The sequence below is a fragment of the Cnephaeus nilssonii genome, assembly GCF_951640355.1.
Source record: "Cnephaeus nilssonii genome assembly, chromosome: 4".
Lineage (NCBI taxonomy): Eukaryota > Metazoa > Chordata > Mammalia > Chiroptera > Vespertilionidae > Cnephaeus > Cnephaeus nilssonii.
Window position 1 is genome coordinate 63,645,285 of NC_137075.1, and position 21,813 is coordinate 63,667,097.

General features: G+C 48.2%; 1 protein-coding gene across 6 annotated transcripts in view; it reads right to left on the reverse strand.

Annotated features, from left to right (window-relative positions):
• DAPK2 (death associated protein kinase 2) overlaps positions 1-21,813 on the reverse strand; it is a 114,721-nt gene that overhangs the window by 41,905 nt on the left and 51,003 nt on the right. For 5 of the 6 annotated variants that reach the window (XM_079769280.1, XM_079769278.1, XM_079769279.1 and 2 more), the window contains exon 3: positions 7,321-7,542. In XM_079769280.1, the coding sequence (XP_079625406.1) occupies positions 7,321-7,542 (222 nt within the window). Of the gene's footprint in view, positions 1-7,320; positions 7,545-21,813 lie in introns of those variants that run through there. The other variant, XM_079769282.1, reaches the window with a different exon arrangement.

The window sequence follows — 21,813 nt, forward strand, 5'->3', positions numbered from 1 at the left end:
ACCCTATGAGTGAAGCACTATTTTTTTCCTATTTCACCATTGAAGAAACAGAGGCTCCAAGCAAGCTTCACATGTGACATGAGTTAATCTATTGAGATTTTGAAAATATTCTTTACGCCATACAGAAATCAATTTATATGGACAACTAAATCCTTCCCAGCCCCAACCACAGTCTGATGTTGTTTCCACGCACTAGCGTGTAACTGGGACTAGTTGCCCTAACTCTCTCAGCAATGTCCCTCAGACATTGAGGGTAATGAGGAGGTCTACATGCTAGGCTTGTTCTGATGAGCTAATTAGCCAGTGAACCAAGCCAGGCCCTTGGCACAGTGACTGGCACATGACAGTGCTCCATCCATGGGGACTTCTGTTATGATGTGATTGTGTTATATGTGGTTAGCACAGGCTCAAGTGGTGGGAGAAGGTGCTGGGGACGCAGTGAGACTTGGGCAGGGCCTGGACGGAGGAAGCAGAGAATGAGGACAGGTATGACAGGAAACAGCACAAGCAAAGGCCCAGAGGTGAGGGTGAGCGTGGAACATGTACGTGGCATTAACTCCCTGCGCCCTGGCCGGCTTTGGAGGTGAGGTGCAGGCCTGCTGGAATGCTGCTTCTGCCACTTCCTAGCAAGTCTCTCTCCACATCCGCCAAATGGAGCCAAAATATCTCCCTTAAGTAGATGGACCAATGTCAGAAGCACATGTTCCTGCTGGGCTGTGAGCTTCTCAAGGGCAGGAGCCATGAGTTAGGTACTCATCTGTATGTCTAGTGTCTGCCACATAATAGATGCTGAGAAAATATTTAGAGAAAGAGAGAGGAGGCAAGAAAGAGAGAAGGGGGAGGTGAGAGAGTGAAGAGAGGGTGCGATAAGATGGCACATGCAAGCATATTGTCTGCAAGAGCTGCAGCGCCCCTCTACTCAGAGTGAGCTGGGTGTGGCCTGAAGTGGCTGCCTGGGTGTGCGTGGGACGCGGCTGGTGCACTATTTCCCCACGTGTCTCACGGGTGAGGTCATGCTCTGCCCCACCCCCACCTGGGGCAGGTGCTGGAACTAGAGCAGCCTTGCAGTCGCTGAAGTGTGTGGGACGCGGCTAGTGCACTATTTCACCATGTGTCTCACGAGTGAGGTCATCCTCTGCCCCATCCCCACCTGGCGCAGGTGGGAAGAATCTTGTAAAATTGGACAAGTTCTATGAGAGCCTCAATAAATACCGTGATCTCTGAGTAAATACTATGCTACATCATTGTCAGGGGTAACAGTGGTGGAGGGCTTCATTTAGAGTTTATTTAGAGTTTGCCACCTGTGCCATGTGCTTCCTCAAGCATTCTTTCACATTCACCCTAAGGAGTAGATGGAACTTCTGTTCTGAATTTTTTTCTTTTTAAAAAAAATATATTATTATTTATCTCAGAGAGGAAGGGAGAGGGACACAGAAACATCAATGATGAGAGAGAATCATTGATAGCCTGCCTCCTGCATGCCCCCTACTTGGGATCAAGTCCACAATTCAGGCATGTGCCCTTGGCCAGAATCGAACCTGGGACCCTTCAGTACACAGGCCAATGCTCTATCCACTGAGCCAAACCAGCTAGGGCATGTTCTGATTTTTCAAGTGAGAAGACTGAGGTCCCCAAGAGTGGTGACTAGCCCAAGGTCACACAGCTAGTAAGTGGCAGAACCACCGTTTAGACACAGACCTTCTCAGCATCAGTCCACCACGTTACAAAGCTGGAATTGCTGAGGCGAAAGGGACAGCTCGAAGCCACCCCAGGCCCTGGGCACGTGCTCTGAGATCCCTGCTCAGCAGCACCCATGCCCTCATCACACTGGGTATCATTGTCTATCTCCCCAGCTGGATTATCTTTGCTTCCGCAGCATCTTGTACAAGAAAGACATTCAATAGAAGGTAGGTGAATAAAAGAACAAAGGAAAGAAAAACTTTTAAATATAAACATGACATAGAATAATCTAGATTGCATAGAAGGGAAGCCTTGGCCTTTGTAAGAGACCTGTCTAGAGCACTTGGAAAATTTTCAAAACCATATTGCCCCCTCTGAAACACACAGGACCCAGCAGCCCTTGCTTTCTAATATCCAAGACGCTGCTGGGTCCTGTGAGGTTGTGACCTTGGGCACATCTTGTCATTCCCACCTTAGAGGGAATGCTGCATAAATGCAAAAGAATATCATGTTGATGCAGAGGTGTCTGGCCACCCAAAGTCCCTGATGTAAAGGCTATGTGACGACTCTGGGGGACATCCGCCATTCTGTTTGAAGGTGTGATGTGGGCAAGCGACCAGGTGAGACCATGTCTCCTTTGAATGAAGAAGGGAACGGCCACAGTGGCCCTTAGAATCTTCCCCAGAGACCCAGAAAAGGGGAGACTGGTGAGCATACCAGTCCTAGGTACCCATGATGGGGTCACTCACATCAGTGCTCAGGCAACTCATCTCAATATTCTGTTCATTTTCCCCCTAACATAGTTTCTCCCAGGGATTTCTCAGCCCCATGCCCTCTTCCCTGGAGCCTTTGCCCACTTCCTCCCACGCTTCTCTCCGTTCATGTCCCAAACCTGTTTAGCTTAAAGATGAAAAGCAAAACCTAACGGGCTGGGCCTCCTCTGCTCTCCTTCCAGAGTCCCCACCATCAGTCCCCTTCCTGCTAATCAGACCTTTGCCTCCTTCCTGCCTGCAGGTTGGTCTCCCGGCTAGAAACACTTTTCAGCACTCTCTCAGGAACGTGTGTCCAAATGACCTGCAGGCAGTGATTTGAAGAATGCTGACCGATCCATCGGGGCTGAGGAAGCTGGACTCAATCTGGGGAACTGGGAAGCACTGCCTCCACCTTGGAGCCTTCTGCCAGGCCATTCTCTGGAATGCAACTGCCAGGGTACCGCTTTCCACTAATGTAGAGTCAAGGAGGCCCCAGAGAGGCCAGGGGCCTGGGACGGGAGACCAGCCCAACCCTCCCAGAGCAGACGTATGTTTTCCAGAGCAAGCTTCACGTGTGACATGAGCTAATCTATTGAGATTTTGAAAATATTCTTTACACCACACAGAAATCAATTATAGGGACAACTAAATCCTCCCCAGCCTAGCCTTCAATAGCCCTGGCCAGAGGTAGCTGCTGCTAAGGAGGTCCTGCTTGAGGTAATAACAGCTGAAAGGGACCTAAATCAGGGCTGAGCATGTCCACCTAGTGCTGGACACCTTAGCAGAAACAAGGAGGAAGCCCACCCCAGACGACAGGTGCTGAGAGGGCAGTGGTATCAATGTAAACCCAACCACAAAACTTGCAAATTACAACTGAGCAGGTGGGCACTAATACCCGTGTTTAATTATTGGGCAAACCCACTAACCTACCAGGGCACAGTGAGGACCAGGAGGCCAACAGGAGTCACCAAGTCCAAACACAAAAGCCCATGGAAAGCCCTTCTCTCCCAGGAGGTCCTCCCTCTCATTCCCAGAGCATGCATGGTTTAGGCACAGTCTTAGCAACTCCTAGCACCCTGTGCACAGACAGGCTCCCTGAGAGCAGTGAGACAGCCTGAAAGTAAGGAGGAGACAGAGAAACTAGGAACAGACAGAACTCAACAAGCACAGCAGCTCAAGCAAGTCACAGAAGCAGCAGTGTGACAACGGATGATATGAATGGTGACAGCTCTCAAGAAGGCACATAACTGTTGGTTGACCATGAGTCGTGCTGGGAGAAACAGGGGCATCGCAAGATCATCCCAGACCCCAACTCCTGGGGTTCTATAAACAGGGAGAAACAGACAATTTCCCCAGCGATTACAGAAATGCCAATTAAAATAACAAAGTGCCCTGGTAAGTGTGACTCAGTGGTTAGAGAGTCAGCCCACAGACTGAAGGGTCGAGGGTTCGATTCCCAGTCAAGGGCACATATCTCAGTTGCAGGTTCAATCCTGGGCCCCAGCTGGGGTGCAAGCAGGAGGCAACCAATCGATATGTCTCTCTCACATTGATGTTTCTCTCACCAACCACCCCTGCCCCGCCTCCATTCTCTCTAAAGATCAGTGGGAAAATATCTTCAGGTGAGGATTAACAACAACAAAAGAAATGACAACAAAGTATCATTTTCTAACTATGCAGGTCAATAATTAATGAACCCTGTTTTAAAATAAGTGACACAGGGTTAGCAAGGCTGCAGGCAAATAGGAACACTGCTGTGTTGCAGGTGGTACTGGTTAACCAACATCAATGTATGCAAGTGAGGATATCAGGAGCCCTAAAAATGTCAGCCTAGTCATCCCAGTCCTGAGGATTTATCTGAAAGAATGAATTCAAAACAAAAGGGGGAAATTATGGGAAGAAGGTTGTTTTAAGGCAGTAAAATTTATAATGATTAAAAGCTGCAAAGTAAAAACCAAATGACCAACAAGAAGGAAAGACAGGTATGTAATTTAATAAAACATGATATAGTCAGTTAAAAGAAAAAAAGCTATTTATGGAATTATGTGAACTGGGAGGGAAAGTAGAGCAGGAAAATTTATAAGGACGATGACTGTGTACAAATAGATAAAAACAGAGGAACCACACAAAAAAACATAAATAGCTATGGTTGGGTGGTAGGATTATGAATGTAATTTCTTCTCAGTTGCTGTAGTGTTTTGTTGATAGTGGAGTTTTTAAAGGAGTGGCCTGGCCTTCCCAGTGAAGATGGGCTTCTCACTCTCTGCTGGGAATCCGTGTGCCAACCAGTGACCCTTAGCCTTGGGGGATGTCACACCTTGGGCTGTCCACATGGCTGGCCACACTGTGGGAACCCACCAGGCTTGTCGGGGCCAGGCAGGTGCATACACCAATTAGTCCAACTGGCTGAAGGGTCCATGGGAGAAATAGAGAGGATGCTGGGAGTTAGAGAAGGGGGAACATAGGCAACACGTGCATTTAAACATTGAGATGATAATTTAAGAATCAAATGCAAGAGCATGCAAATGCCCATCTGCCACATAAATCTATATCCTGGCAAAGACAGAGCATAGTTCTCAAATTAGAATGGTCTCAATGCCAGTGGTCCACCCCTCCTGTAGGCAGGTTAAGGATGGCTGCCTGGTTTACAGATGAGATCTGAAACTCAGGTGGATGAGGTGACTTTGCCCAAGGTCACAAAGTCAAGGACTGCTGAGATAAGTGCCACCACTCCTCGGCTAACTGGCAGATGCATACACGCCTACGAGGCTCAGAACCTTCTCAGCACAGTGACCTGCTGCTTGACTGGGCACAGCCACTGTGACTTGTGCCACAGCCCAACTCAAACTCGCTTGTCTGCCAGAACCCCACATCCCCATTCCATGGAGACATCTCCAGGAGGGACAATCCTGAGAACGTGGTGTCACCTATCCAAATTTCACCAGGATGGGCCAGCATAAGGCCATCTTACCTCATGCTCACAGCTGTCTGCACAAGCAGTGTGGACTCAAGTCCTGGTGCAACCTAACCTATACATGTAGCCTAGCAGTAGCCTAGCGTAAATTAACTTTTTGCTTAGAGTTTCTAACTTTGCCTTGATTAACCTGGAACCTCACTTAGATCACCCTAGACTTTATATGGTTTGTGTGATGCATTATCTCATAATTTGCTAAGTTTCCCAGAAAGACCAAGACGTAATCAGCTAAAATTCCTTCCATAACAACTGCAATCCCCGACGTAGAGGATCGCCAGGGACTGTTCAGGAACAAGCCCAGGACGTTTTGCAGAACCAGGGGGTGAACCAGCTGAAACCGTGAGACCAGCTTGAAAGACCCTCCAGTGACCTCCTGCTGAACTTTCCTCATTATATTCTCATTATAATACTAAAATCTCCAACCAGACGCGGAGATTTCCCACCATTTTTGAATATGCGATATATGTACAGGCAGTTTCCTAACTGTCGGTGCCCTGGCCTGTCCCCACCTATACATTCAATGACAAAGTTCACCTTGATGTTTATGCACGATTTCCCCCAATAAAGTTGGATCAGATGCTTTGCTTGAGGAACACTGTTCTGGGAGTGATCCCTGGCCTGTTCCATGTGTACAAGCCTGCGATAAAGTTCCTTTTCATAAAATCATCTGTGTTGTCTTTTGGCTGGCTACTATTGAAAGTTTGGGCCTGGTTCGGTCCGGTAACCCCACCACTTCCTGGCTAACAGATCTGGTAAGTGACCCGGCCCAAGTGTTCTTGTTGGTAAAATGGGGATAAGAAGAGTCTCTGTGCCCTAGTCAGTTTGGCTCAGTGGATAGAGCATCGGCCTGGGGACTGAAGGGTCCCGGGTTCAATTCCAGTCAAGGGCATGTACCTTGGTTGCGGGCACATCCCCAGTAGGGAGTGTGCAGGAGGCAGCTGATCGATGCTTCTCTCTCATCGATGTCTTTAACTCTCTATCCCTCTCCCTTCCTCTCTGTAAAAAATCAATAAAATATATTTTTAAAAAATAAATTAAAAAGCAACATACGCCCAGTTGGCGTGGCTCAGTGGTTGAGTGTTGACCTATGAACCAGGAGGTCACGGTTGGATTCCCAGTCAAAGCACATGCCCAGGATGCAGGCTCGATTCCCAATGTTGGGTGTGCAGGAGGCAGCCGATCAATGATTCTCTGTCATCATTGATATTTCTCTCTCATTCTCTATCCCCCTCCCTTCCTCCCTGAAATCAATAAATATATATATATGGAGAGAGAGAGAGATAGATATAGATATAGATATATAGATAGAGATATGAGTCTCTGTGTGATGGGGTTAGTATGAGGAATAGACGAGGTAAGAGACGTGCCTGGCACAGTGACTGTAAAGCAACCTCTCTGTGTTAGTAGGATACTTCCTTCATCACAGTCCCCGTGAGTACTAAACAGATGACAAGCATGAAACATGTGGCAAATGCTCTCTAAATAATAGTTATTGTAACAATAAAGGCATCACAGCACAAATGCAGTAGATTTTTCCAGGAAAGGGCTGGAGAAGGGCTTCGCAGAGCCCAAAGGATGTTTGTTTCCCTTGGTCATAGAACAGACCCCGGCCTGACACTCTCCCCTGCTGCCCCCTCCGCTCCCCGCTCCATCCTCCCACCTGCTTGCCAGCCAGGAAATGACCCAGAGCCAGCCATCCCTTCCCTTTGATCCCCAGGGCCCATGAAAGCCAGACCTGACTGTCCCCTCTCTCCTGCTGCTTGGCCCCTGCTTTCCCCCAGGTTTAGAAAGAGGCTAGGGGTCACTGAGGGCAACCACCCACCACTAACTTCGCCTCCTCTGGGGCCTGTGGCTGGAGCTTCCGCCGCCTGGCCTGCCCCTGTTGCCCACCATGGGTCCCGGCAGCCCACTCACAGCTCCAGGATGAGCACCACGTCGGTGCGGTTCTCAAAGACGTCGTGCAGCGTGATGATGTTGGGATGCAGCACCTGCCGCAGGATGCTCACCTCCCGCTCGATATCCTCCCGGCACACGCCCCGCCGGCTGGCCCGGCTCTGCCGCTTCTTGATGAACTTGGCTGCGTACTCCAGCCCGGTGCTCTTCTCCCGGCACTTCTTCACAATGGCAAACTGGCCGCTGTGGGGACACAGACTCACACAATTAGGGTGTCACTGTGGCCTTCCGGGACACTAATTCAGAGTCACTCTGCCAGCTCAGCACAAATCCTGCCACCAGCCAGCATCCCCACCTGGCCATCAGCCAGTGGCTGAGACGGGACAGGTCCTGGGCTTCCCTTCTGTTCATATGGACCCTGAATGAATGTTAGCATTGTTGTTTCCAGTGTACAGATGTGAACACCGAGGCCCTGAAAGGTTACTGATGTGATCAAAATGACACAGCCTTGCCCTGGCCAGTGTGGCTTTGTGGACAGAGCATTGGCCCGTCCACCAAAGGATCACGGGTTCGATTCCCAGTCAAGGGCCCTTACCTGGGTTTCAGGTTTGATTCCTAGCCCCTGTCGGGACATGTACAGAAGGTAACCAAACGCTGTGTCTCTCTCACACCGATGTTTCCCTTTCTCTCTCTCTCTCTCTCTCTCTCTCTCTCTCTCTCTCTCTCTCCCTCTCTTTCTCTCTCTCCCTCCCTCCTTCCCTCCTTTCCACTCTCTCTAAAGTCAATGGAGAAAATATTCTCGAGTGAGGATTAACCAAAAAAACACACAAAAAACCTACACAGCCTTTCATTCCAAAGCCTCAGCTGGAACCCAAGTCTAGTATTCACCAGATGAAATCACAATGCCCAGAGGCCTATATTATGTAATGGAAAGGTTAGAAAGGAAAAACAAAAAGACTAGCATACACTGGCCAGGTGGCTCAGTTGGCTGAAGCATCATCCCATGTACCAAAAAGATTGCAGGTTCGATTCCCACCACCTAGGTTGTAGGTTTGATCCCTGGTCAGGGCATGTAGGGAAGGCAACTGATTGACGTTTCTCTTTCACATTGGTATTTCTCTCTCTCTCCCTTTCTTGCTCTCCAAAATCAGTAAAAACATATCCTTGGGAAGGATTTTTAAAAATACCGGCATGGTCAAAATACTAATGCTAAGAATCATCCAGCTGAGTCTCCCGTATCTGGATACAAGCACAGATTCGTCCATTGGGAACTGTGAGGTGAGTGACAAACACCTCCCCCTATATTCACATTTTTGCCCCTTTGCTCCCAACCTCCTCCCCACAAGTAAAATCTCGATTACCTGACATGAGCCAAGCAGCTGGACAATAGGGGGACCCGGCAAATATGAGGATGATGCACTTAATGTAAATACCGGGCCAGAGGCTCTGCAGGCTGGGTTGGTGGGGAGCCTGGTGGGGGTGGAGGCAGCCTAACACTGTGAATAACTAGAGGTGGGAGTTCATCACGGTGAGAGGGCTGATGGGACCACAGAGCTGTAGAATGTTTGGAAACTGAGGCACAGAAGTCAAGTCACTCTCCTGAGGTCATCACAGGGTTAATGGCAAGGCCAGGCCCCAGCGATGGGCACCTAGCCCACTGTCCACAAAGCCTCTAAGATACAGGAGTCAGGGCTGGGCCTGGAAGCCTTCACTCTGTAGACCAGGACAGCAGCCATAATGTGGTGTCCATGCCAGAGCAGCAGGCGGTGCTGAGCCAGCTCCCCTGGGTGTGCCCACCCCAAGGGAAGGCCAGCAGCCTCTGCTTCACCATCTCAGTCCAGGCATCCAGTGAGGGCAGCTCTAAGACCCTGGAGACTGCCCGGTGGCCACCCCTCCTAGGGTCCTCCCACACCCCTTCCACCATGGCCCCATGTTTTCTTGCCAGCCACAACACCCACTGCTTGAGACAGAACTCAGAGAGTCTTAGGTTAAGCTTAATAAGGGGCCACCAGACTCCACACTTGGGATGTATACTCTCTTAGTGGCTCTGGGGTAAGAGCTACACAATGAAATGCTCTGGAGATCTGCCTCAAGCTCAGAAAACAGCACACATCTGAACCATTCCACTACTATAATAATACTCAATGAGGCAACTTTCGAAATAAACCTAAGTGACACACACACAAAAGAGTCAAGTAGAGCCAGCAAGGAATACATATGCCAACATGCTGTAGAGATGTCACCAGACACACATCCTCATTCACTCAACGCTGGCTGCGCATCTGCTCTGTGCCAGGCTCTGTGCCAGGCAGTAAAGGGCAGGGATCAAAGGGAGCTCTGGGGAGGGAGAGGGCCCCGGGGGCTGGGGTGGGCAGGGAAGACCTGGTGGAGCCAAATTGATATCGCATTGTCCACTAATGTTAAAGTTTCGGCTATTTATGCCTCGATATGCTCTCAGCTGTCGAAACACCGGGCTGACGCAGGTGGAGTGAAGCCAGTCCTCCCAAAGCCGGAGTGAACACATTAAGCAAGATCTCTAACACAGCTGGTGACTTGGAACCACTCTGGGCCTTGGGGACACTGGGTCCTTTAGTGGGTGCCAGCAAACACTTGACGAAGCTTTCAGTCCAGGCGGCTGTGAGTCTCAGCGCGGATGCCACACTCTCTCCTCTCTCTCTGATACCTCAAGGGGCCTGGCATCAGCAGGCCTGAGGGCAGACAGAGCTCCCTCTTTCCAGTTGACAGATGAGAAACCAGAGCGTAAGGATTTTAAGCAATTGGTATAAACTTACAGAACACAGAGGTGGAGGCACCAGGTTTTTATAAAGCAGAAATCACTATTTCAGGTGACCTTGACAGAGCTTCCCCTATTCTTACGAAGGAAACAAAGGCATTTTTTTCTATATTGCATGCCTGAAAAATTCCTCCAACTCTCAAAAAGCAAATGAGTGTTTGCTTTTCCTGGTTGAGTTTTCTCTTTGTGCGAGCAGCTGTGGCAATAGGAGGTGCCTGGGGGTCAGGCCTAACGTGCAGGCATCTTCTTCCCGCCAAAAGGAGGTATCTTGAGAGGGGGTGACCATCGCGGAGTCAAAGGCCAGGCAACAGCGCTCATTTCCCCCTCTTCTCGGGGGTGGGGTCCTCCACTCAACCTGCCCTGGGGAGCCTCAGGAGATCCAGGGACACTGGCTGGTTTTTCTCTCTTCTTGAGCTGTTCCTGGAAAGAGTGGGGAATGTGCCCCACTAGGGCCAGCCCCCAGGCCGTGAGGCTTTGGGCAGTGAGAGCAGACTTCAAGGTCAGACAGGTCTGGTTCAGGAACTTACACTGCCACCCGTGGCAAGAGGCTACCTGCTCTGAGTATCAGTTTCCTTATCTGTACACTGGGAATTGTGAAGACTGGAAATGTCTGTAATGCTGGCCCATAGTTAGCACTGATCAGTGGTAGCTATTATAACACGAGTTTGTGGCTCGGGTGAAGGCTGAGCAAGAGGCATTAGACACAGAAGTCACTGATTTACATGGTCTGCAATGTGTGGTCAGGGGATCAGTGTAATTTTAAAAGCTCCCCTGATGATTCCAGTGCATGGCCAGCTGTGGGAATATCCCTGTTCTAAGCAATTAGCTAATTCTTTTCATCCTTAGAGCAATGCTTCTCAATGCTGGCTGCACGTTGGAGTCTTGTGAGGAATTTACAACTACTGGTGCCTGGGTTCCATCTCCAGAGATTCTGATCTCCTGGGTCTGGGCTGCAGCCTGGGAATCCGGATGCAGCCTGTCCTTGAGTAATGTCCTTTCATTACAACAAACGATGAGATGCTACTGAAATGTAACTCTTGTTTATATCAATTGGCCTATGGCAAAATTGGCTTCTTTATATATTGTTTAGCTTAAAGTTGCAGAACCTGTCGATGACGTTAATTGAGGATTTACTGTACTTCAAAGCTGCCCGGTGAGTGATGTGCAGCCGGGGCCGAGAAGCACTGACTCACAACAGCTCTCTGATTATCTCCACTTTCCAGAGGACACTGTGCAGCTGTTACTCATACTATTCCTTGTCCTTTTCCTTACCCTCTCCCCAAATTCTTTGATCTGACAAGGGACGGGGGGGAGAAAGAGAAGCAGGCGGGGACTGCTGTCTTTCCCACCAACACAGTTTCTGCTTGAGGGGTCCGAAATCTAACTGCCCCAATACTTATTTGCAAATCAAGACAGAGAGTTACCCTGGGCTATGGGGGATAACAGGAGTGGAAGTCTGCATGCAGGCGTGCCCTGGTCACTGTACCCAGGGAAGACATGAAGGCCAGACCTGAGGGTGCTCTATCATGTCCATCAGCACCTGCAGACTCACGGGCAGGTGAAAACAGTGACAGTGATGGGCCCTTGCCTGCCCATCGGAAAGGCTCCAAAGCCAGAAGTTCAGGCTCCTCCCCTCCCCCTACCCCCCTACCCCCCTACCCCATGCAGAGGTCATCCAGCTAGGCCAGTGGTCGACAAACTCATTAGTCAACAGAGCCAAATATCAACAGTACAACGATTGAAATTTTTTTTGAGAGCCAAATTTTTTAAACTTAAACTTCTTCTAACGCCACTTCTTCAAAATAGACTCGCCCAGGCCGTGTTATTTTGTGGAAGAGCCACATTCAAGGGGCCAAAGAGCCGCATGTGGCTCGCGAGCCGCAGTTTGCCGACCACGGAGCTAGGCTATGGGGGCAAAGGTGAGAGTGAGGGGAGAGGTCATCCAGCTAGGCTATGGGGGCAAAGGTGAGAGTGAGGGGTGAGGTCATCCAGCTAGGCTATGGGGCAAAGGTGAGAGTGAGAGGAGAGGTCATCCAGCTAGGCTATGGGGCAAAGGTGAGAGTGAGGGGAGAGGTCATCTAGCTAGGCTATGGGGCAAAGGTGAGAGTGAGGGCCCCTCTAAGGTTAGGACAGTCACTCAGGGCATCATCCAGAGAGGGAACAGATGGGAGCCGTTCAATCGTTAATAGATATTATTGCCAACACTGATTCAAAAATTAAGGGAATGCTGAAATATCGATACACATATGCAAAACATGCATGTCCCCCTCCCCCCATAGCAACAGTCAATACCTAACCCACGGTCTAATGCATCAAAGGGCAGGTAGTCAGGAGGCCCGAATCCTGGTCCTGACCTGCCATCAAAGCTTCGTGGGCTTGGACAGGAACTGCCTTCTCAGGTCATGTTTCTCCACCTGCCACCTGAGGCCTCACCTCAGAAAGCTTCCTCTTAGAAAGCACCAAAGAGCCGGAGACAACTCTGAACAGAAATGAGAGCTTTCCCTTCACTCGCCAAATTCCTATTTCTGAGCAGCTGTCCTCGTCAAAGGCCTACCACTAACTGGTCACGACCCTGGGCAGCCTCTTCAACTCCGGGGGCCTCAGTTTCCCCCCTTGTCAGAGGGGGATGAGAAAACCTAGCTTGCACACCTCTCAGGGTTGGTGGGAAATCACGAGATAATGCTCGAGAAAGGACTTCACCATCCAGTGCTGCACAAAGGCAGGAGGTGTGGGTGGGCGGAACTCTGCACTGAGGCTGGCTTGCAAAAGTCACTTAGGAGGGCAGTAAATCCACAAGTCACAGAAACTACCTTCCCGGCTGCTGCCAGCGTGCTCTCCTGCAATTATGTCTCAAACACACCCCTCTTCCCAGGCGGAGGGCTCCGCTCCTCACTCACTTCGCACCCTGGGAGGACAGAGCAGGCTGCGTAGAGAATGAGACAGATGGGCCTCATTCCAGAACTCAGCAGGACCCAGGGTGGCACCCCACGAGGGCCTCCTGTTGTCTGCCCTGAAACCAGATGATAAGGAGTAAACTTACAACAGCTCCTCAGCACCAAAAATGATGTTAGTGTCTCCAACAGCAGCTCCTAAGCTTCATGGAAGAGCCTGGTTCAATTGCCGCCCAATTCTTCACTACCAAAGGGCAATAACCCAGACATGACCCAAATCTCACCCCATTTGGATTTTGTATAGCAATGTGGACATTACAACACTTACACCCAGCTTTTCTTTTTGTAAGCTGTGGACGAAAGGGGCCACACGCTAACCTGACAAGCTCAGGGAAGGCCTGCATGGCAGTCTTGCTAACTCCAAGACCTAAAGTAACCACAAAGGATGCTCTGAAATTAAACTTTAACTAAAAGCAGTTATGGCGGGTGGTCACCTCCTAGGCCAGTATCTTCCCTGACAAGGTCATTCTTTACCTTAACTGAGCTTATTGTCTTTTTGCATCTATAATAACACATCATTGAAATAACAGGGTAACTTGTAACTTCCCTTTTTTCTGGACCCCTCAGGGCACAACCAAATGCCCTAGGTGCCAGGACAGATACCATAAATTCCTACACTGTTATTGTTATCATGTTAATTGTTGACTGTTAACTATCCTGCACCCACCTAAGTAAAAGAAGTATGTGTCTATCATTTTATTCTTTATCCAATCCCAGAGGTTTCCCCACTTTGCTTTCTCCCGCCTCTCTAATCTATCACCAATGGATTGCATGTAACCCATCGTCTCCTCCTTTCATTGCAATGTACTAGTACAAAAATAGATGAAAATCCACCATTCTCTGGAGCATTATCCCAATCCATTGAGATTCTGCTTCCCGGCAATTGTCGACAGCTTGGCTCAAAAATTCTTTACAGGTTTGAATGTTTTTACATTAACAAAACGAACTTTATATTTTTCTATTAATATTTACTGGTAGTTCCATTTTACAGATCAGAAAACTAAGGTTCAGGGAGGTGAAGTGACTTGTTAATTTGGCCAGGAAGCAGGCCTAGATAGCATGGCTAAGGCCTAAACCTGTTGAGGTAACTAACCAGCGGTGGTGTGTCAAGCAATGAGGAGAGGGGCCCACCTCAAAGGGAGGAGCATTTTTGTCACTAACATTGTTTAAGTTTGCCAGTGCATGGTGATAATAAAAAACAGATTGACCTTTATTCGATTTTATCATTTAGTTTTGAATTCTCAAAAGACAATGCACCCCCATGACCTTCAGCGAGCAGACCACTGGCCCCCACCTTCCATGGGAAACCACAGCCAAGCAGATGTATTCTGGCAGCCCCCCAGCAGCTGGCTGCTACAGGTGTTTTGCAAGGTCTATGAATAGGGTGGGCCTAACTCATTCCCTTTCTTGGCCAACTCTTAAATGTCCATGATTTTAGTAACTTGCTCCAAAGTCACTGTTTATCGAGGTGGAGATGAGGCAAAGCTGCACAGAATGCAAACCCAGGGATGAGATGCCACATGAGGGGAGATGTATCATCAAATGGGAAGTCTTCCAAGGCAGAAGGATGTGGAGACCAGGTTCCTCCTGCTGCTTCCCCCAACGGTCACAGCAGTTCCCCTTCCCACCCTGGAGAACAATGAGCAGATTCCTCTGGAATTACCCTGCAAGTCTTCAAGGCCACAGCCAGGGATAATGCTTAGAAGCTTCCAGCCAAGGTCATCCCAGGTGCAGCTCAACTGTTGGGGGTTGAGACCTGTAGCTAACATGTTTCAAAGTCATAGACAGGAGCAGCCTGAATCTATAGTCAGCAGGAACCAGATCAGCCTGATCCCAGAGGACCCACACCCTGATCCTACAGCAACAGCCTGTCGGGGGATGGTGTCACCGAGCCCCCTCCTTACCTCTTTGTCTGGCCAGGTTTGACTGTGGGGCCTCTGTGGCTGCCCCACCCCTCTCCACCCTCCCCTTTCTAACATATCCACCTCGAGCGAGGCCACTTTCAGTTCCCAAGAACAAGATCCTTCCCCTGACTGCCTTAGTAAACAACCTGTTTCTGATCTCCTATATCCAAGTCCAGGATTTAGAGTCAAAAGATCCAAGTTCTATTTCCAGCTCAACTACTTTTAGCAAATCACATAACCCTGAGCCTCAGTTCCCTTGTGTGAGGTAACACAGAAATAAGAATATCCCAGTCTCACCAGGTTGTAATGAGAATGACATGAGACAGGTATGTGAAAGCATTATGCAAACGATCATTTCTCCATGAATGTGAATTATTCTTCCTCTCCATACACTGGACTGCCACATCTGAACCCTGGTCTCCATTTTCCAATCCCAGTGTCTTCCTGAACCTCACTCAGCCTCAATGAAGCCCATCCTCAGATCCCAGCTTAAAAATAGACAGTGCTGGGGTAGACTGTGGCAGCTAGAAAGCAGGGTCCCCAGGTGGTGCCAGGATCCAGGAAAGCAGAAAACACTTCGGGACACAGTTATCCAAGGTTAGAGCAAACAAGGGACTAGATATCCAGGAAGAAGCCAAAATAGGGCGAAGAAATATAAAGTTACCAAAAATCAGAGCAGGATGTGGGTCAGGATCCCAGGCCAGAGAGATGAGGGCAAGGAGCAAACATTTATGAGAAGCCAGGTGGGCAGCACATCAGGAAGTAGGTAGACAAGCAAAGAGCGAGAGGCCCACAGGAGCAGCAGCCAGGCCAGCACCCGGTGGGTAGAGGCCCCTGGAGCAGACAGAAACATCAGCACGAGGCCTGCAAACACAAGAGCACCCAGAGCCGCTCAAATGGCCTTTTCTCCCAGCTACTTACTAGAACCCACTGTCTAATGAACCGTTTCTCCTCTGACCATGTTGTCAATGCCTCTCTAGTCTCCTGACAATGCTTTTTACATTTATTTGAGGTGTGGAACCCTCTCTCCAGTCCATCTTGCACAGAAGCCCAATATGTAAACCAGATGAAAAGCGGTGCTTCTTTTTGGGGAGAGGCACTCAGAGCCCACCCCGATGATGGGTAAAGGGACTTCATGGGACTCCATGAGCTCCAGGGAACACAATTTGAGAAGTACGCTCTAGAGCATGAAAGGATGCTCTTTGATGATAGCAAGCCAGTTTCAAGCTGTAAATGAAGAAAAGAGGAGAAACAAAAACCACTGATGCTTCTCAAAATTATTATCTAGTCTTTGAAGAAGTCACTCTGGCCAAGCTCGGGGTAAACAGAAAAGAATACAGTTAAGATAAGCATCAGGAACCAGAAGTCTCCAGGGAGCTGAACCCTGACCTAGAAATGGCCCCTGTCCACAAAGTCACAGGTGTCTGCCTGCGCAGGCCCATAGCAGCTGCTTTCACAGGTTAGCTCAGTTAATTCCCTAGTCCTGCAGACTAACTTCCTTCCTCTGACCTTTTTTTTTAAGCCAGAAAAATCTCCTACGGCACAAAACGGAAGAAACCGCTGAACACAGCCAAGTCGGGCTGAGGTATGATTACTTTTTGGAATCTATTTTTAAGCATAAGCACATTTTGATGCTGTTGTCAAATGAACATAAGCTCACAAGTTTAATCCCTGAAATAAACTAGGCTCCATAGAGAAAAGCTTTCACTAAAAACGCAACTCAGAGTTCTCTGGTCTTTCCCGTAGTCTAGAGTCTAGGTCCTAGATGCTGACATGATGTAGGTTCCTGTAGAAGTGTTGGGCTTAGAGGGTACCATCCACACCACCCCCCATCCACCTAACTGTCCATTCATCAATCCATTCACTCACTAATGTATCCCCCACCCTCATTTATCAACCAGTGTCCTAAGTGCTATACACAGGACCCACCTCACAACTTGAAGGGCTTACAGTCAACTGGGGAGATCGGACAAACACTAATGGAATAAGAAATATGTTCTGGATGTGAAGAAATATCTGCCTCGGGGTCAAGTGAGTGGGCAAACAGTAAGCGCTGCAGCAGTTCAGGGGAGGGAAGGACAAGTACTACTGAGTGGGGGGGGGGGGGGGTCAGGGGAAGCCTTATGGGATTTGAACCAGGCCTGGAAGAAAAGCTGGATTCAGACAGGCAAAGGGAAACTGCCTGCTATAGCTGGAGAGGCGGGGGGGGGGGGGGGGGGGGGGGGGGCAATACACAAATGTTCTATTCTGTGGAGGCCCCAAGTCACCACCTCTCCACCTCACTTCCTCCCGGTCAAGTAGCCACTTTCTCAAGGAAATATCTCAGGAAGCTGACCTTGCCCTTTCCGCACCTCTCTGTGTGGTGGAGGGAGGGATAGAGCAATGAGTCAAGTAGTCAGTAATACTCAGTTGGGTCAGACAGCCTTCTCATCACCCCAGTCATGAAGCCAACTGGCCTTCGCAGCCTGGGCAGCGCCCAGGAGGCTGGACCTACAGTTGATACCTGAAACATGAATTCACGCTGCAGAGCACGAAAGGGACTGCTAAGAGAAGACAGAAAAACCCAGGATGGCTGAGGTTCTGCTATCACTGTGGGGGTACAGGGTCATCCCTCATAAAACGGGGAAGTACCTCCCCTCCAGTGCGGAGTTCTCCTGTACCAGCCTGTCTCCTGTGAGCTTTGCACCTCCCTTTGGCCCACATCCCCCTGGGATCCTTTCCATAGTCACATAGAGTGACCATGGACTCCCAAGGGTAGCCTGACCTCATTCAAAGTAACACGTTCACATTTTAACAGCATCCTTGACCAAGAGGGACTTTAATGGTGGCAAGTTTAATCACACACTGGGCAAGTGGAGGAACTACTTGGAGATAAAAAGGAAGGTCTTTCCACTTTCCTAAAATTCATATCAAATAGATGGGACGGACTATGTGTGTCTGCATTTGTGAATATGGGTGTGTGTACAAATCTTAAACTATTATTTCTTCTGGCCGATTCTCTTCTGCACACCTGGATCTTAATGTCCAAGAGATTCCTGTAGCAACTTCTTCATTGATATACTCAACTCTCCATCCTAAGGTGGATGCTCTCTGTTTCTCAGCATGTCTGTGAATTTTTTACCCCAAGTTGGTTTCCTTGTCATTACCTGACAATGCCACAGATCACCTCTCTCAAACACTCAGGGTTGTGAATGGGGAAGACCATACACTGTGGGTACAGCACGGGGACAGGTGCCCTGGATCCATCACCTATGTCCAAGTCCCTTTCTCTCTTGGGACCTCAGTATCCACATCAGAAAAAAATGAAGGGTGGGACCAAGAAGCCTCTTTCAGGTCCCCACCCCCATCCCACCCTCTCAGGCATCTCTGATGCAGGTCAGTGTGTCACATGTACCTATCAGTGTGAGACATACAGAGTGATTTCTGGGCTTCTCGCTGTACAGAGCCCAGCCATGGGTTCATGCTACTGAGGTTTATCAGTCAGTCACATGTTAACCAACCAAATTTCCAAAGAGAGAGGGGGATCGGGGCTTTGCGCAAGGAAAGCAGACCTCAGGTACTCTCAAGATGCCCCTGTACCATCTTCACATACAGCAAAATGCTGAAAATACCCAATGCCAAAGGTATTTCTATAAAAAGTGACCGGGTACTCACCTTAGCCCTTAACCCCCAACCAGCCCCTAAGGGCCTGGAGAGTAAGTACTGTCCTAGTCATCTTTATAACTCTCACAGGGCCTGCTCAGCACCGAGCAGTAAGCAGGGATTCAGCCAGTGTTTGTAGAAATAAAGGTCTAAACCAAGCATGTCAAACTCGCTGCCCGAGGGCTGCATGTGGCCCACCACGAATATTTTTGCGGCCCAGCCAATATAACGGTATGTAAGAAACATTTTAATAAAAATTTTCTAACTTATAAAAAAAATTTTTTCTAACTTAATTTTTACAATATCTTGTTATACATAATTATTAATAACGAACTACAATGTTCGCTAATGACTGTTTACTATAATCGTGTTACATTCATTTCCCTTACGCACCTTACGCACAGGCTCACCGTTTCTCTCCACTAATACTAGCAGCAAATATTTTAGCAGCCGATTGCCACATCATTAGTCTTGGACTGACTTGTTTGGTGTGTGCAAAGGAAATATTTCGCTTTCGGAGAACAAGAAAAATAGGTTTATTTGCATTACACTTGTTAATTTGTGCAGTTATTCGGTGTCTGGTAAGTTAATGTTCAAGAAAAGATATTAATTTTTATTAAAATGTTGTATTATTTTAGGTTAACGATTACTCATTTATTTCAGTCCTTTGTATTCAGCATGTCTCTATTGAAATAAACCTACGTTTCTATGAAAATCGAAGCTTTTGTTTTTTTGCGGCCCACATAAACTTAAACCTTGTTTATTTGGCCCGAGTTAGCCTCCGAGTTTGACATGCTTGGTCTAACTGAGGCAGAAGTGTGTTGAAGGTCTGCCGCCCACAGCCAGCCCTCAGGACGGCAGGGGAACCTCCCTGGCAGACTTGCTTTAAAACCAACACATTCTTGATACTTTTTTTATTACAAAAGGAGCATGTACATTATTTAAAAGAACAAAAAAAAGACAACAGAAAAGCACTAAGAGGAAGCTTCCTGAGAGAACCATTGTTATCATTTTGGGGTCTGCTCTCTTGGACTTTTTTCAGTTTGTTCATTGTTAATGTAATTGGTACCATTTTGTAAACTGCCTTTTTAAACTCTCTACTTAACGTACTTCCCACATGATTAAAAATTATTTTACTGCCTAATTTTAAATAATTCCCCACATACAGATAAGCCATGGTTTTTAAAACAAAATCTTAGTTGTGGACATTTCTATTACTTCTATTTTTAATACAATTAATAACAATTATAAATATCCTTAGGTGTATATATATTTGTGTACACCCCTGATTATCGTTCCTTAAGATAAATTCCAGGAAATAGGATGCCTTGGTCAAAAATTATGTACACTTTTATGGTTTTTGACACTTGATAAATTATCCTCCAGAAAGATTGTCCCATTAATACTCCTAACAGCACCCCTACTCCCCTTCCCACACACATTTCACCCAATACTGGCTCATTACTTTTTCAGCTCTACCACACTGATACTTGAAAGATGATACCTCATTGCTGTTTTAACATGAATTAATTAACCTGTAGTTAATTACAAGTCAGAATAAACAACTTTTCCTGTGTTTTTTGGTAACTTGAAGTGCCTACCAATATATGCTTTGTTAATTTTTCTATTAGGGTATTTGCCTTTTTCTTATTGTTCATAAAAATTCTTTACATATATGTGATATTAACCTTTGTCATATATGTTACAAATATTTGCCCTGATAGTATTGTAAAGGAGCTTTAGGTCTCCTCAGCATTGAATGGTGTTACCTAGGTTTTTTTTACTTTACTTCTCTCTTCTCCTACCTGCCACTTTAATCACCCGACTGCTGTGCCTTAGGAGCACTCTGAAGAGGAAAGCCTTGGGGCTTGGTGATGTGGTCACCGAGGCTCTCAATCCAGGTTATACCTTCAAACTTACTGCACAGGCCCCAGAGGAATTACCACTACTCCTTCCCCCACACCTGGTCCCTTCCTCAAGTCGCCCCACTCTTCCTCCTGACAATGTCCCTTCTACTGGCTGAGTGCAGGAAGGGAAGGCATCTGAGGATGAGCAGGTCCTGCTGCAGAGGGGGCCTGGTGCCCCCAGGGTGGGCCAAAGCTGCAGGGGGAGGAGGTAGTGAGGGGGGTTGACCCGCACAACCGACCCCTTTAGGGATACAAAGCATCTCCCTGCCCCCCAATTATCCATTATGTTGTTAAGTGTCCTTCGTAACAGGCACAGGCAATGGCTTTCTCTCAGAAATTAGTACCGTGATGATGTGTATCTACCCTGAACAGATATTCTTCCTCATTTCAGATAATGAAAATGACATAACCTTGTTTCCCTTTTGCTCTTGGTAGTCAATGGCAACAACTATGATGGCCTAGCTCTTAGGTGTATTTCCTTCCTCCTTCCTTCACTCCAGTGGCTCTCAAACTTGGTGGTATAACAGAATCATCGGGGGAGCGTGTTTAACCCTTTGTACGCCATAAGTGAGTATAGACGCAAGGATGGTTTCCGTTTTGGACGCGTGGCAGTTAACTGGTTAAAATGCAGGTATCCAGGCCTTACTACAGATCTGAGAAATCCTAATCTTTTGGAGGGTATGTGGCTTTTGATCTTCTACCTTTGTTTTCAAATTCTCTGTGCCTCTTATTGTATGTTGCCTCAAATCCTCAACCAACAGGAGAAACTAACTCTAAGTGGTTCTGTGTTGCTATCACTGCAGCACAGAGAAAGAGAGTGAGCTGCAGAGCAGGCCTGCAAAGACAGAACTTGACCCACTTCACAGACGGCAAAAGGAGGCCCCAAATTGTTAAAGGTGTTGACCAAGGCAGGACCACGCAAACACCCATTTACAGTCCATCCCAATGGCTTTTCCCATAAGAATAAAATGGTGCCACCCCCTCCCACTTCTGCCTCCATGCCCCCATTCTCTCACCCCCACCCTGAAAGGGACTTGACTTCAGATCCACACTCAGCCTCCCTGTGTCCACAGCCTGGAAGTTGGGGGTGGGGATAGGGGTGGGGTGAGGGAATAAGTCCAAGTCCTTTTAGAAGCAAATTTCCTCCCCACCCTCCTCCCACCCAGCCCTGTCTCCCCAGCAGAAGCCAGAGGCTTTTTGGGCAAGCGGCTCCGGCTCCGGGTTGCAGCTGTGCCACCTCTCTGTCATCACCAGCCCCAATTAGCAGCTACCAAGCACCCTCAGGGCTGCCACTCCTTCTGGTTCCTCTAACTCTG